Source organism: Miscanthus floridulus, chromosome 8, assembly GCF_019320115.1.
Source record: "Miscanthus floridulus cultivar M001 chromosome 8, ASM1932011v1, whole genome shotgun sequence".
NCBI classification, from domain to species: domain Eukaryota; kingdom Viridiplantae; phylum Streptophyta; class Magnoliopsida; order Poales; family Poaceae; genus Miscanthus; species Miscanthus floridulus.
This window is the reverse complement of record NC_089587.1, coordinates 15,473,154-15,488,129: the sequence shown is the minus strand read 5'-3', so window position 1 is coordinate 15,488,129 and position 14,976 is coordinate 15,473,154. Positions and strand designations below refer to the sequence as shown.

At 45.8% G+C, this 14,976-nt stretch overlaps 2 protein-coding genes across 4 annotated transcripts; one reads left to right on the top strand and one right to left on the bottom strand.

Moving 5' to 3' along the window:
* Positions 1–5,391: 5,391 nt before the first annotated feature.
* LOC136475822 (protein ALTERED PHOSPHATE STARVATION RESPONSE 1-like) lies at positions 5,392–7,947 on the top strand. The gene has a single exon (XM_066473449.1). The coding sequence runs from the start codon at positions 6,620–6,622 to the stop codon at positions 7,544–7,546; it is 927 nt and encodes a 308-aa protein (XP_066329546.1). The 5' UTR covers positions 5,392–6,619; the 3' UTR covers positions 7,547–7,947.
* Positions 7,948–8,083: 136 nt separating this feature from the next.
* Positions 8,084–11,150, bottom strand: LOC136475820 (bZIP transcription factor RISBZ4-like). Of its 3 annotated transcripts, none has more exons than XM_066473448.1 (6): positions 10,811–11,150; positions 10,095–10,191; positions 9,705–9,861; positions 9,447–9,522; positions 8,891–9,016; positions 8,084–8,788 (listed from the first exon to the last, which is right to left on the bottom strand). In XM_066473448.1, the coding sequence occupies exons 1-6, from the start codon at positions 10,982–10,984 to the stop codon at positions 8,477–8,479; spliced, it is 942 nt and encodes a 313-aa protein (XP_066329545.1). In that variant the 5' UTR covers positions 10,985–11,150; the 3' UTR covers positions 8,084–8,476. The 3 variants fall into 3 exon arrangements, with proteins under 3 accessions (XP_066329545.1, XP_066329543.1, XP_066329544.1); XM_066473446.1 differs by having other exon boundaries at positions 9,705–9,867; positions 10,811–11,149; XM_066473447.1 differs by having other exon boundaries at positions 9,705–9,864; positions 10,811–11,149.
* Positions 11,151–14,976: the final 3,826 nt, after the last annotated feature.

The window sequence follows — 14,976 nt, the reverse complement described above, 5'->3', positions numbered from 1 at the left end:
CTGATTCAAGAGCGAGTATAGCGGAAGTGTGGTGGTTTAATTTGTTCTCAATCATGGCTGCCACCTGCACAAGATCAATTTGTTCAAATGAAGCCCTTCATTGTATCAGTGTTGTGTTGTTACATCAGATGCCTCACCAACCTTCAGTTTTGCAGCGGCACGATAGCGGTGAAATCAGCCATCAACATGTTCCTTTGAGTTCTAGTGATGGTAAGCTCTGGATTTGCAGGTTCATACCATGAACAGGCATAGCTTATACTCATTTTTTTCTGCAAAACGTTAGTGGACTCATACCCGAGGGAATACAACAAATTTGCATTACGGGTTGTTGTCCATAACTTTTGTAGTTTTCCTCTATGCTAATGAAAGGATGGTTTTAGGATTGCTTTAGCATAGATTTTGTTTATTAACAAATTTTATGTGTTGGATGCATTCTAGCATGATTCAAGGCTAAGATAACTTGCAACAAAAGATGAGTGAATAAACCTTGATACTCACAGTTATTCCTTTCATGAAGAATGAGTTGGGGCCTCTTTGTGCAAAGTTTTTGGAATTCATATGCCTTGCTTCATCTCCGATGTGAATTTATCTCAGGACTTCCTTAATTTGAGTTTGAGAATTTTCTGCAGGGGTTAGTCCAACAAAATAACCAGTATCTACTACAGCAAAAGTTTTAGTTCAATAACCAAACTAAACTCCATGTCTAATCTGATCAAGAAAGGTATTTTAACCTAAGCACCACGCTTAATTTAAAAAAACCTTTAGAAATAAGGCCATACACCTCTTGATTTAAACTAAGCACCATGCTCACTTTAAAAGATGTAAAAGATACTTCCAAACCTAAACATACTATAGTAAACAAAAGGTAACATGAAGGCATTATAGAGATTTATTCAAATAGAGACGAAAGAGCATGATCATGGTGAGAGATTTTTTAATAAAAGATGCAAGTAGCATGAATGTATGTAAGGAACTAAATATGCTGTGGATTTAATATGAGAGAATTTAAACTAAATGGAGTGGATGCATGAATGATTTAAAGTAAACATGCAATGATATACAAAAAATAAAAGATAACTACTCATCAAGTTTAAAGTTCTTGAGCATGACTATCTCACCTTTCTTGATCATACTTACCATGACTCACAAGATGGAATTTGTGAGTAGTGCAGCGTTTGTATTCGTCATTTGAGATATGATTTGAATTCTTGTGACGATGACCTTTTTCTCCAATCTACACATGGTTAGAGTAATATATATGTTTATACAAACCTGTGAGATGGCAGGAATGGATCTTGAATGTTTAGGGTCCCTGGGTTCTTCAATATTTTCTTCTTTTCTTGTGAAAGCTTGCCGAAAGATCGAAAAGGCGTCTGTTGTCCTGTCTTATTCCACAATTCAACAGAACAGGGGTAATCCTACTAAAGCTAGTGGTATGTTAATGATCTAAATCTTTACGCCAATTGTTTCCCCGGCAACGGCCCAAAAATGCTTGTTGGTATTTATAAGTGCAAATAGAATATGAAGAATTCTGCAAGCGCACAGAATACCATCATAGCATTTACCGAGAGTATTCCAAATATCGTTATTTATATTTTACCACAAGAAAACAATGGAATAAAGATTTATTGAATAACCAAATAGTATCTACTAATCAACATACTAGCATAGCTAGAGCAGGGGATAAATGTATTGATAGAAACTAAGCATAATGACACTCAGGGGATAGATCACTAAAATAATGTAAACTAGTCAACTCGGGAGAACAACGGATGAGGTAGATTCCTGTGACATTCTTATTACATGATCAAAGTATATATATACCCGACGATAGTTAAGACTTACTCTACTCTTGTGCACTTCGGAACGTCGCTAGACGGTAGAACACCGCAAAGGATAACTCTACTGACGCGACTACGGTCCTACAATTTAAGAACCTGCTCAATTCAGAGTGGACTACAGAGAATAGACGGGGTTGTCATCTCCCGCTGCTACCACACAACCAGAGAACAGGGTGTATTCACAGACAGAGCATCGTATAAACACCATGCTTACACGAGGCTCGGCTGCTTAGCCCTATCGATAAACTAGCAAGCTAAGCGCTCTATGAACCCGCACACAAAAGTAATGATAACTATAACTAAGCAAGATATATATTCAAAGTAAGCATAGCCATGTAGATAGGAATATGATAAATTGATAACAAGTCTTACAAGATATAGAAGTGAAGATACAAGTCTTTACCGAGCCTCCAAGATTAGATCTGGAACTTGAGCATGAGCCCAACTCGACCATCACTCTCGAGCTACTAATCTACTATATTAGAAAGTTCTAGACCTAATCCTCCTATTGTGTGTTGATCCGAATGAGAGGTATGAATTAGGGTTTTAGGGATTGCCTCAGGGAGGGGGTAGGGGCTGCTATATATAGGGGGTAGCATCAATTTTGGACCCTCAGATCAAACCGACTTGAAAGAACGGCGTAGATGCAATCCTTAAGGCAGTGGAGAACCGACGTAGGAAGATGAGGCTGACATGTGGGCCCCCTAGGCCGGCCGACCTGCAGGTGGGGCCGGCTGGCCCCACCTGGCATCCTCTCGTAGTCTTCTTCGGTGGGTTGCCCTCTGGTGTATTTTGGAGTTATTTTCATCGTGGATAAACGTGATTTGATTTGACGATTAGGCCCACCTTGCTCGTTTTCTGGATAAATCCTCCTGCACTCATAGATTCACCAAAACTCATGGAATTTATTAGTTTAAACCCCTAGACCTATGTTTGGTGATGGAATTAAGTATATATGCAGGTTATGTTGATGATTTATAATTGATGTTAACGATCGTCAACACTTGTGCAACATGGGCGATGTCATGGTCTGTGTCCTGGCGTCCGTTATTTCAGGGAGATGTCGTGGCATCTTCGTATGGGGGGAGAGGCTGTTCCTCGTGGGTCGCCTGCTCTCTTGGTTGTGGCTACGTTGTCTTGACCTCCCTTGGTCGGATCGAGGACATTGGATCTATAGATGGCAACGGGCACATTACCGCGGGTAGAAGACATAGACCCGCACTTGTGGGTTAAATCCCAAACCTGCACCCACGCCCACAACCCGCCACAGGTAGAGGTCTACACCCACACCCGTTACCCCGGGCACAAAATACCCACGGGTAACCCATGAACCCGCAAAACAACAATACATGCATAGATTATAGAAATGAATTTAAGTATGGAAACCAAAATACCTAGCGTTATACCAAAATACCTAGCATTATACCAACATAAAATTGGTTCTCTTGTATTTAAATAGGTACGAGGGAGGAAAACATAAAGCTAAGTTGCTTCCTTTATATATAGTAAGAGGGGACCTACATGTCACGAGGTTGGAGCGGGTTTGTGGGTGAAGTGAGCACAAGTACAAGTTTTCTATGCCCATGAGTTTTTACCCATTGGGTTCAACTACAAACCCGCACCCACACCCGCGGGCACAAAGTTGCACCCGTACCCTCACCTTACCGGGTTTTTACCTACGGGCACGTGAGTAATCTATACCCGTTGCCATCCTTAATTGGATCTGGTTGGTTTGGTGAAAGCTGACTCTCGGCCATGTATCCCATACCCGTAGTGGGTATGATCGTACGCCTGTCTATCGAGTTAGGCAGGATTTGGACAGTGCTGAGCCACGCGTGGTGATGTAGCAGGGTCTTGGTGTAGTCTTGTCTATCAGAGGGGTGTGGCCCGAGGGTTGACACATTGCCCGATACTCCAGGGGGTCTAACGAGTGGTCGTCCTTCTTTGTACCTAGAGGAGTGTGAGAGTGCATGCGCATCCCGTCTGGGTAGGTGCATTTATTGCCTCCACCGGCTTGCCCAAATAAATGACCCCCTTAATTGTAAAACTTCCACTAGCACCTAGATCGAGCAGCCCCAGTTGCGCCTTGATGCAGATTGTACCCAATCTTAAAGGCCTTCTCTCAACGCCGCTGCTACCGCTAGAAGAATTGGACAAGGAGCGCCATGACAATGAAGGAAAAAAGATGGTTGGCTCAAGAGCTTTGTCGATTTGTATCTATATTGTAAAAGAGAGTGAAGGAGTTAGAGTGTGTGGAATGAGGCCAAGAGGTGCACCCAAACCCGGCTTAAATAGGCCAACCTTCAAGATGGAGAAGCGAAAAGGAGCATTTAAGATGTGTGATCTAGGCATACGCATCAGGGAAGACGCGGTAGACGATGGTTCCCGACGAAAGTGCTGAGACGGTGTTGGAAGTTGGGACATTCAACACTCATGTTGAATTTACCGTCGGTAGACCAAACGGTCGTGTAGGGCCGGCGGTGCATATCTCAGTTAGCTCGGCTTTCCAAACGACGCTGAAATTTAACCCCACTAGCATCGTCGCATCTATCGTTAACCCGTCGGTGGTAGAAGTTTCAACTGTTGGTTTGATTCCTTACGAGCCTTTGAAATCGATCCATCCGACGGTGAAAGTATCACACCGTCGCTTATGTCTTCTATGGCAGTGAATGTGGCGATAGTGGTAACTCAATCAGTAGTAGTGGGAGATGTTGCATGCGTATGTTTCAAGTGTTTTAGATGTTTCAAAGGTATGTTGCAAGTGTCTCATACGGATGTTGCAAAAGTGGGTCGGGATGTCGCATATGTTGCAATAGCTGTACACGTATGTTGCAAGCTTCTGTTCTTAATGTTTAATCTGTTTTTTCCAAATATATGTTGCAAGTGTGTTTATCTGGATGTTGCATATGTTTCACACATATGTTTCAAGTATTTTATCTGGATGTTGTGTATGTTTTCAAGTGTTTTTTCATGTGTTTTTGTAAGTGCTTCAGATGCAGGTTTCAAGTGTTTCATCTGCCTTCAGATATATATTGCAAGTGTTGCATCCGGATGTTTCAAAAGTAGATCGAGTGTTACATCTCCCTCGCTTTCTGCTGCCTCGCCGCGGTGTCTCTTCCTTCCGGGGCCGGTTGGCATCCACCATCCCCTCCCCTCTTCTCGATGCTGGCGACGTTCAAGGTGGACGAAACGGCATGGGAAACGGCTATAGGCGTAGACGTCCAGACGCCCCGTCGGTCTGGACATCCGGATGCTAGCAAGCCCATAGATCCAAATGACCAAATATATGAATTTGGACAAATACATTTTTTAATTCACATAATTAAAAATACGTTATATACATTTATAATATCAACATCTAATACGTTAACTGAGCCATGAGCGTTGGTAATGTAAAACATGTTACACGCTAAACACGTGACACATACATACATACATACATACATACATACATACATACATACATACATACATACATACATACATACATACATACATACATATATATATATGCGAATGACACGTGACATAATTGATTGTAATATTATGCTAACTTGATTAAAACTATGTTACCTGATTGAGAAAGCCTTCTAACACAACATGTAGCTGTGACGTACATTGAGCACGTAGAATGGTCATGTAAAATTTCATGTACGTATGTAAAGTATATTTTTTGTTGGGCACATAAGTTGTACACGTACGTGAAACGAACGTGTTGAGCACCTATGTGCGGTACATAAAAAATAGATAGTTTGTGGCTTTATGCTAATTAGATTATCTCATATCCAAAGTTACAAAAATAAAAATATTTACAATATCTAGTAGATTACATATGCATCAATTAGATAAAAAAATATCTTTATATCTAAAACTTTTCTTATTTACCCTATTAAACAAAATTTAAAATAAAATATATATATATTTCACCTATTATCTCATAATAAGTAACCGATGATTCTAACCCTCCGATCTAATTAAATGAACAGCTCACCGTTATTTAGGGTACCACAACAAAGCTCAACAAAAATAATCCATTCATGGCATTAAATTCTGATTTTGTATAAGCTACTATTCCACACTGACCAGATGTAATGGTGGACCGAACAAATTCCATTACATGAGAGTCTCAGAGCATCATGGCCAATATTTTATTTTAGACAAAGAACAAATTCCACATGAGCAAGGGTCGGTCGCCCCAGTACATATGAGCTTCCATGTTAATTCTTCTGTTCTCTTAGGACGCTGCTATGGCGTGTTGTATTAGACCTTTTTTTACCTTAATACAAAGACGCGCAAACCATTTGCGTGATCGAGAAAAAAAACTATAATTTTCTAATTTCACCGTTAAATTTGACCCTACCTCTTTTCAGGAGTTCTTTTTTTTTCCCTTCAAAACAAGCATTTAGGATTCCTACCTCATCAGTGAAGTTCGGTGAAAGAACCAGCTTGTGACTTGTGAGCTTAACTCGTCAGTGAAGTTCAGAATCTGATAATCACTTCCACTCTTTCGATTGTTCGTAGTCCACAAGCCAGAAAAGAGTTCTCGATAAGCAAGCACTTTCAGTTACCTCGCCCAAGAAATGTTCGTTTCTTCATGACCTAGCACAAACCAAGAATCTTAACCTTCTCCCAAATCCCAATGGCCCAATACCCAATCCACATGCATCTGATACGCGAAAAGGAAACCACCATTGCTACTTCCAAGCAAGGTCCTCCTCGGCATACTTCCTGCTCCGACCTGATTCCGGAGGAGGAGGAGCAGGCAGCTCGAAGCTGCAATGGGCTGCTCCTCGTCGAAGCTAGACGAGGTGGCGGCCGTGAAGACCTGCCACGACCGGAAGAGCTTCGTGAAGAAGGCGATCGCGCAGCGGGACCTGCTGGCCTCCTCCCACGCCGCCTACGTCCAGTCGCTCCGCCGCGTCTCCATGGCCCTCTTGTACTACTTCGCCGAGGACGAGCACCTCTACCGGCTTCAGGAGTCCTCGTACGTGCACCACCCGGGCTCGCCCGAGAAGGTTCTCGTCATCAACTGCCTGAGGCCGGCGGGTGCTTCGGTGCATCCGGTGGTGGAGCAGTGGGAACCGCCTGAAGCCATTGAGGCCGCCACGATCGATAGATTCTTCGGGACGGATGACCCGTTCTTCCGTCCTTCATCCATTGATCCGCTGAATGGCACACCGGTATCGCCGCAGCCGCCGAGATGCGACCGCTTTTGGGACCCTTTCTCTTCACTAGCCGATCATCCAAATTACGGCGTCGAGGAGGTGAAAGACGATCGAGAAGATGAACAGATACCGGAGCAGGAGGAAGAGAGTGACGATGACGTCGGCAGCGGAGAAGGTGAAGGCGAAGCCGAGGAAGTAGAGGAGAAGGGTGAAGAGGCGGCGGCAGCAGCACCGGTGGTGCCGCCGCCGGCGAGGGAGAAGGTGGAGAAAAAGGTGGATCATGTAAAGAACGAGCTGAGAGTCCTGGCAACTGCAGAAGTCGAGCAGCATAATGGCGCACCCGGCTTCACCGTGTACGTCGACCGGCCACCGGCGAGCATGGGGGAGGCCATGACGGACATCCAGGGCCATTTCATGAAGATTCTTGACACTGCCAAAGAGGTCTCCGTGCTGCTGGAGCCTGGAGGTTGTCCAATACCAGAGGAGAGGTACGTGCTCTCTCTCTTCCCCATTGCAGTTTGCACATCGTCGTTCCATTGACCGTTGCTCTCTTCTAGACAGTTCAATCACCTGTTCCGAGGGACGACGGCGAGGAGCAGGGCGCCCCAGAGGTCCCGCCGGAGCCGTTCGAGCTGTTCCAGAGCCTTGACAGGCTCTACGAGTGGGAGAAGAGGCTGTACGAGGAGGTCAGGGTACGTGCACCCTGCTCCCCTGATTCATCTCTCTATCTCTTGTGCTGAAACTAATCAGTGAGCTGAGAATTTGCCAACGTGAACGAAAGGCAGGGGAGAGAATCCGGCTGGTCTACGAGAAGAAGTGCGCGCTGCTGAGGAGCCAGGACGCCAATGGCGCCGAGCCGTTCGCCATCGAGAAGACGAGGGCCACCGTCAGGGACCTCCGGACCAAGCTGGACATCTCCCTCACCTCCGTCGACGCCGTGTCCAGGAGGATCGCGGCGGTGCGCGACGACGAGCTACTACCGCAGCTCACGCAGCTCGTCCGAGGGTACGTGCTCGACGGAGACCGCAAGAACACGGCCATCCGAACGAATTATGGTACTAATGGAAATGTGGAATCATGGCAGAATTTCTGCATCCTTTTTGTTCGTTCGTTGCTCGATCAGGTTGGCGAGGATGTGGAGAGTGATCGCGGACGCGCACCGGGTGATGAAGCGCACCGCCGACGACTCGATCGCGCTCCTCACGTCCTCAGCCGCCGCAGCTCGTGGAGTCCGTGGACGTGGAGCCGGCGATCAGGGCCGTGGACGCGGCCGCGAAGCGGCAGCGCGGCGGGGCGAGGAGTGGTTCAACGAGGAATAGGGGAAGAAAAAGGTCTGCGTGGCGCTCGCCGCGGCCCTGGGAGCCATCGCCGAGACCGGCGGGTTGGCCGTCTTTGGGTACGACGAGCTGCTGCAGGATAGTTGCCATCGGCGTGCGAATCCCACACTTCGGCTTCTTGCCTTCTTCAGCTTCACTTGGATAGCCCGCCGTTGGAGTGGTCCCACGGCCAGACGTCGACGCCGGGGCCGCCGCAGCTCGTCACCTCGCTAGCCATCCGGTTCTCCAGGCTCTCGAGGCTGGCGATGCTCTGCAGGGGCGAGTTCTGGAGCTGCTCCGTCGGGGACAGCCCCGTGAAGCACGCGTCATCGCCGGGGAAGTCCAGGCCGGACAGCACGTCGGGGCCACGGCATGCCTGCCGCGGGTTCAGCACCGGCGACAGCCCCAGGCTGCCCAGCCCGCACGACAGCACGCTGCGGGCCACCATGTCCTCCGCCAGTTTCACCTGCAAGACAAACGCACGGCGGAGACGGAACGATTTCAGAGGAGGTGAACGGGATGATCACCACGGATTTCACCTGCAATGAAGAATATGACCGGCGGCCACCTTGACTCTGAGGGCCTCCACATCTGATTTCAGGATCCTGTTGTCCGTGACTGCGGTTGTGAATTGCTGGTTGGCGTCTGTCAGCTGCTTCAAGAGCGATGTATTTTCGCCTCGCAGCTGGTCAACCTGTTTCCAAGGACGTAGTTTGTAAGTCAGAATGAAGCTGGAGAAACCAACCACAATCATGCTATGGTTTAGGTTCAAAATTTCTGCAACTTTCAGTAATTAGAAGGATGGCTGATAGAAAAATCCGAAATTTTGCATTACACTAACACATGTACTTTATTGTAAATATATAACTCTATACTCACATTTTCTATTGTTTATTTTGCATTCCTTTACTCGATAAATATGTAATCATAAATCATGCTAACATTTTGTTTAGATCTAATTTTTTTAAGAAATTATACTTTATGTTTAAGTCTCTAATTTCACAAATTTCGGTAATTTCGGGGGTGAATGAAAAAAAGTCTAATACCGAAATTGAAAACCCTATATGGAAGCTTAACATTTGTACCAGCACTGTGGAAAACAAAGAAAACATAGTAGTGGTTACCTGTGTCTCAAGATCAGCTAAGTGGGCTTGGTTCCTCTTCCTCGACCGTCGAGCAGACTCACGGTTCGACACCATCCTGTGATTTGAGCCAAACATTTCAGCTTATCTTAGTCTCCTATGTTAGCATTTTTTTCTCAACATTCGCTTGAGATAATAAAAGATTCCGATCCTAACTTCTGCTTTGTTGATATGATTATATAATGCTAATAGTGAATTAAGAAAATGCTGAAGAAAACATTGTTCATGTTCTTGGTGTACCGTCGCATTCTCTTCACGTCCTGTGGGTTTGTGCTTTGTTCGCATGGACCACCCTCGATATCCAACAGCGATTCACTATCGGAGTCTGAACCACTTGTGCCACCCAAAGTTTGGCTCTCTTTCAGATATAGGTTGGTAGCTGATGTTGGACTTGCTGCTGCTGCTGCCAATGATTGAATTTGTTATGATCTAGCCAGAACACTGAAATAACTTATATTATGCCTTGCAATCATTTAAGCCCAATTTGTCTGTTGCAACATTTATTTCTGTCACTGGCTCATCTCATCAAATGCCAAAACCTATCTATTTAACTAATCAATTGTCAAAACTCCAACAGAGAGACTGAAAAATGTGGAAGAGGAACCATGTACAGCAATATATATATAATACCACAGATTGACGATTGCGACTCGATTGTTGTGGAGACATGCCTCACGTTGTGGTTATGGGACCATAGGTGATTATGAATGCTTCCATTGAGAGTGTTCTGCTTGGACAAAACAAAAGCAAACTTAATGGAGTTATCTACATCCATATCAAGGTCTACAACAATATAAAATATATACAGTAGTACTCTAGCTATGTGATCTTTTTTGTGGTCAGGTCTTGCTTAATTGTCATGTGAAATTCAGAGCCAAGTACTTATATTAGTTCTTAGAACAGAACCTTGGCTTGATAATTGTGAATGTTTTGAAAGAAATTATGCATTTAGGAGAAGACTCCTGATTTGCTTCAACATGCTTATTAGGGTTCAAGATACAATTGTGATCATACCATTCAAAATTGCTATTAAGAACGTGAAGCATAACATTAAAAAAAAAAAGAACGTGAAGCATGTTACTAATAATAACAAAACAAAAGTGGGCCAAAATCAGTTGGTGGCACGAGGTGCACCAGTGGAAAAAAATTCATCCTAAATTAACAAGATCTCATCCACTGATCCACATGTCACAAAGCGCTGGAATTTCTAACACTACATACACAAAGAGACCTGAAGCACCAATTTGTAATGACAAAAAACAGAGAAATACATGTTCCTCTTATGTTATGTCTCCACTCCACTCAGTAATTCACGCAGTGTCAAAGTTGCTCTGCTTTCTACTCACCGAGTCAGCGAAGCTGAAGGCGGACAGATCGCTGGGGGGGAACACGCCACCGGCGCCGAACGGCGCCAGCGCAGCGACGTCGTGCACAGGCTTCTGCTCGCCCGCCGCCGCCGTGGCGTCCTCACGGCCGCGGAGGAAGGCCTCCAGCTCCAGCTCCGACGGGCACTTCTTCATCCGTCTCTCGGTAGGCAGCGACGGACACCTCTCTCTCTCTCTCTCTCTCTCTCTCTCGGCGCTTCTACTCTCGTGGCTGCTGCTGCGGCCGCGTCGGCGTCCACAATCCACAAGGCTTTTAGAGACGGGCGACGCAGCGAGGCAGAGCACCGAGGGCGACGAAAAGAAAGGTCTTTTTGGTGATCGGAAGCGAAAGGAGACTAGGAGAGGTGGCTGGCTGCAACGGAGTCCGGCGTGGAAAGCAGATTGCTGTATCTTCCGGGACTGCTTTCGCGAGATATCTACGAGTTTGCCACTCCGCAGCGCCGTCGGCCGTCATGTCACCCTAAGGCGGCAGTGCGGTCCGTGCTGCCGTGCTGGTTGCGTATAGGAGAAAAAAAGTTTAGGTCTGTTGGGCTGGGCTTATACGATCGTATACGATATTAGATTATAAGTTGAAATAATATTTTTTTCTCACACCAAACAAGTCAAACCAGCCAGCAGTAAATAATTCACGATCGTTTACGACGAAACGAACATGCTGCATGTGTTGTATGTAGTTTCAACACATAAATTTTTTACACCATAGGATTAAGATCTAACAGTTTGCACCCTTCTTCTACCTCCCGTCTCCAGCATTCTTCTACCTCCAGACAATCACAAATCATAAGATCACAGTTCCACAGATCACAGATCATAAGAAATAATTTTTTATATGGAAAGACAAATCATAGATCGTAGAGGAGGAGGAGAGGCCTACCTGGAGCCGGACCCGCCGCCGTCACCGCTGTCGCCACCGCCACTGCCATATATGGCCACGCGCAGCATGCGCCCGCGGCCGAGGCGTTCCATCCGGCGAGCATGGGCGGGGCGCCCCACGCGCGCTTGATCTGGAGCAGCAGCTGCACCTCGTCCGCCGCCGGTTGGGAGGACTGCGGGGCCACGCGGGGCAGCAGGGAAGCAGCGCGAGTAGCAGGCTGGGGAGGCACGGGCGTGGTGTCTCCATGCACGCCGGTTATGACATGTGGGCCCTAGACGTCATAGATACGAAAAAATCCATGTGTTTTTTTGTGCTAAAACGCATGTATGTTGTATACCATTTCTGGAAAAAAGTACGCGCAAGCGGCTGCCATCGTCGTGCGCCCGTGTTACGGGCTAGGGGTAGAGAGCGAGCGAGAGATCTGATAGGCGTCTCGATAAGAAGGAACACCTTGGGAGCTCATTGAGCTCCATATTATTTGTGCCAAAGCCTTTAGAGAGGATGTGCATGTACTAGCTCTCGTTGTAGCAAGCTTGTGCAAGAAAATTTTAGTGGACAAGCTAAAGACAGTTTGGGCTTTGGTTAGTAATAAACCAATGAAATAAAGTTTTCTTATTAAAGATCAACGATTGATGGCTTTTAGGCGTATGTGTAGCAGTGTAGGAGTGAGCGAAGTGGTGGAATTGTTAATTGTATTTTTGAGCCTTGTGGGTAGATATACATAGAAACACATTGCTTAGGGGACAATCACAGCGGCAGCAGCATAAACAATGAAACTAGAGAAGAAGCTGAAGGTTGTAAGTCGACGAGGATACATCCTCTCGTTATAACGGTCGATGCATCACAGATGTGTGGTTGGAGTGCTAAAGTAAGGCGGTAGCCCTTAGTCTAGATGTGGAGATAGGCGAGCGTGGAGGCAAAATAGCCATGGTAAAAAAAATGGCATGCTAGAGATAGCCGTGGTTAATGTAGCAATCAAGGTAGTCTATGTCGAAGCGGTTGCACATGAAGCTACAGGCACAAAAGAGGCACTATGGTAATGACGGAGATACATTGAAACAAGGGGCTATTGCGTTCTTGCCCCTATTTTGAACCTCAATTGTGATTTTACCCTCATTTTCTTCCACTTTGTGTTTTTACCCCTACTTTTCTAAAACGAAGGCACCGTTTACCCCTACTCCGTGAACAGCAGGTAACGGTGTTAAAAAAGTTAACAGATGACAACTTTGCCCTTCCGAATATTGCGTTTTTGCCCCTATTTCAAACCACAATTGTAATTTTACCCCCACTTTCTTCCACTTTGTGTTTTTACCCCTACTTTTCCAAAACGAAGGCTCCGTTTACCCTAATTCTTAACTCAGTTATCTATATCCGGATCAAAGCAACTAAAAATTAATAAAAGGCCTGTAAAAAGACAAACTTACCCCTTATCTCTCGGTCGTCTCTCTCAGGGTCGTCCCTCTCAACGCTAGCATGTAGCGGGCGGCTGGTTGCGTGCGGCGAGCGGGCGCGTGCGGCCAGGCGGAGGAAGCAGCGCGGGCGCGCGCGGCTTAGCCTGACGTGGGCGCGCAGCCAGGCACGCGGCTCTGCTTGGCGCGGGCACGCGTAGCTAGGCACGCGGCTCTGCTTGGCGCGGGCGCGCGTCTCGTGGAAGCAGTCGACCATGCTGCTTGGTTGCACCCATGGTCGGCTCCATGGTCGGCTGCTTTCACAAGACGTGCGCCCGTGACGTCGGCCAAGCCGCGCGCGCCCGTGCCAAGCAGAGCCACGTGCCTGGCTGCGCGCGCCCACGCCAAGTAGAGCCGCGTGCCTGGCTACGTGCCCATGTCAGGCTAAGCCGCGCGCGCCCACGCCGCTTCCTCCGCCTGGCCCCACGCGCCCGCTCGCCGCGCCCGCCCCACGGCCCGACGTTGCCCTTCTGCCGCCGCACCCAGCCGCCCGCTGCCTGCTAGCGTTGAGAGGGACGACCCTGAAAGAGACGACCGAGAGATAAGGGGTAAGTTTATTTTTTCACAGGCCTTTTATTAATTTTTAGTTGTTTTGATCCGGATGTAGATAACCAAGTTAAGAATTGGGGTAAACGGAGCCTTTGTTTTGGAAAAGTAGGGGTAAAAACACAAAGTGGAAGAAAGTGGGGGTAAAATCACAATTGTGGTTTGAAATAGGGGCAAAAACGCAATATTCGGAAGGGCAAACTTGTCATCTGTTAACTTTTTTAACACCGTTACCTGCTGTTCACGGAGTAGGGGTAAACGGAGCCTTCGTTTTGGAAAAGCAGAGGTAAAAACACAAAGTGGCTGAAAAATAGGGGTAAAATCACAATTGGGGTTCAAACTAGGGGCAAGAACGCAATAGCCCCTTGAAACAATCGTTATGAAAGGGGACGATGCCAAGGTTAACCTAGTCAGGGTCATCGAGGAATGTAGATGGAAATAGCAACGCAATCAACACAGAGAAAGTAGCCGTGATAACAATATGTTGTAGTCAGTGTGAAAGTTCGGCAGGGTGACTTTTAAGGGATTATGTAAATATATGAAAATATAGTAGATAAAATTAGGCTGGTCTAGGTGAACTTATCTAAACTTATCGCTCACCAATCTTTACTATAAAATCATTATTCATCTTTTCCGCTATCAAATACACCTTTCTCGCTCTCCATGGATACAGAGTTCCCTTATGAAGTTTTTCGAACAAGAAAAGTTACGATAAACTATATAAGAGATTAGAAATTTGACATAGGAGATTTACTAATACAATATTTATGAGATGGCTCCCAAACATAGATATACAGATCGAAGAAACTTAGAGTTGCTCTAAGTTTAACTAATACTCCCTCCGTCCAAGTGATGTTTTAGTTTGTCCTAAGTCAAACCATTTCAAATTTAATCTAAGTTTATATGAAAAGAACGTTAATATTTAGGACACGAAATATGTAGAATATGAAAATATATTTCATGATAAATCTAATAATATTTTTTTGGTATCATAAATATTAGTGTTTTTTATATAAATTTGGTTAAACTTGAAATAGTTTAACTTAGGATAAAGCTAAAACATCATTTATTTTAGAACGGATGAAGTATTATATAGATAGAAAATATAAAAATATTTTAAAGATTGCATCGAGGGGGGGGGGGGGGGGGGGTTCTTACTGTAGTGGTAGCGACTCTGACTCTAACCCAACATACGAGAAGGCCAGAACGCGATGTTGTTTTAAAAAATTACAAAATTAGTATCCTATCGGCCACTCAGA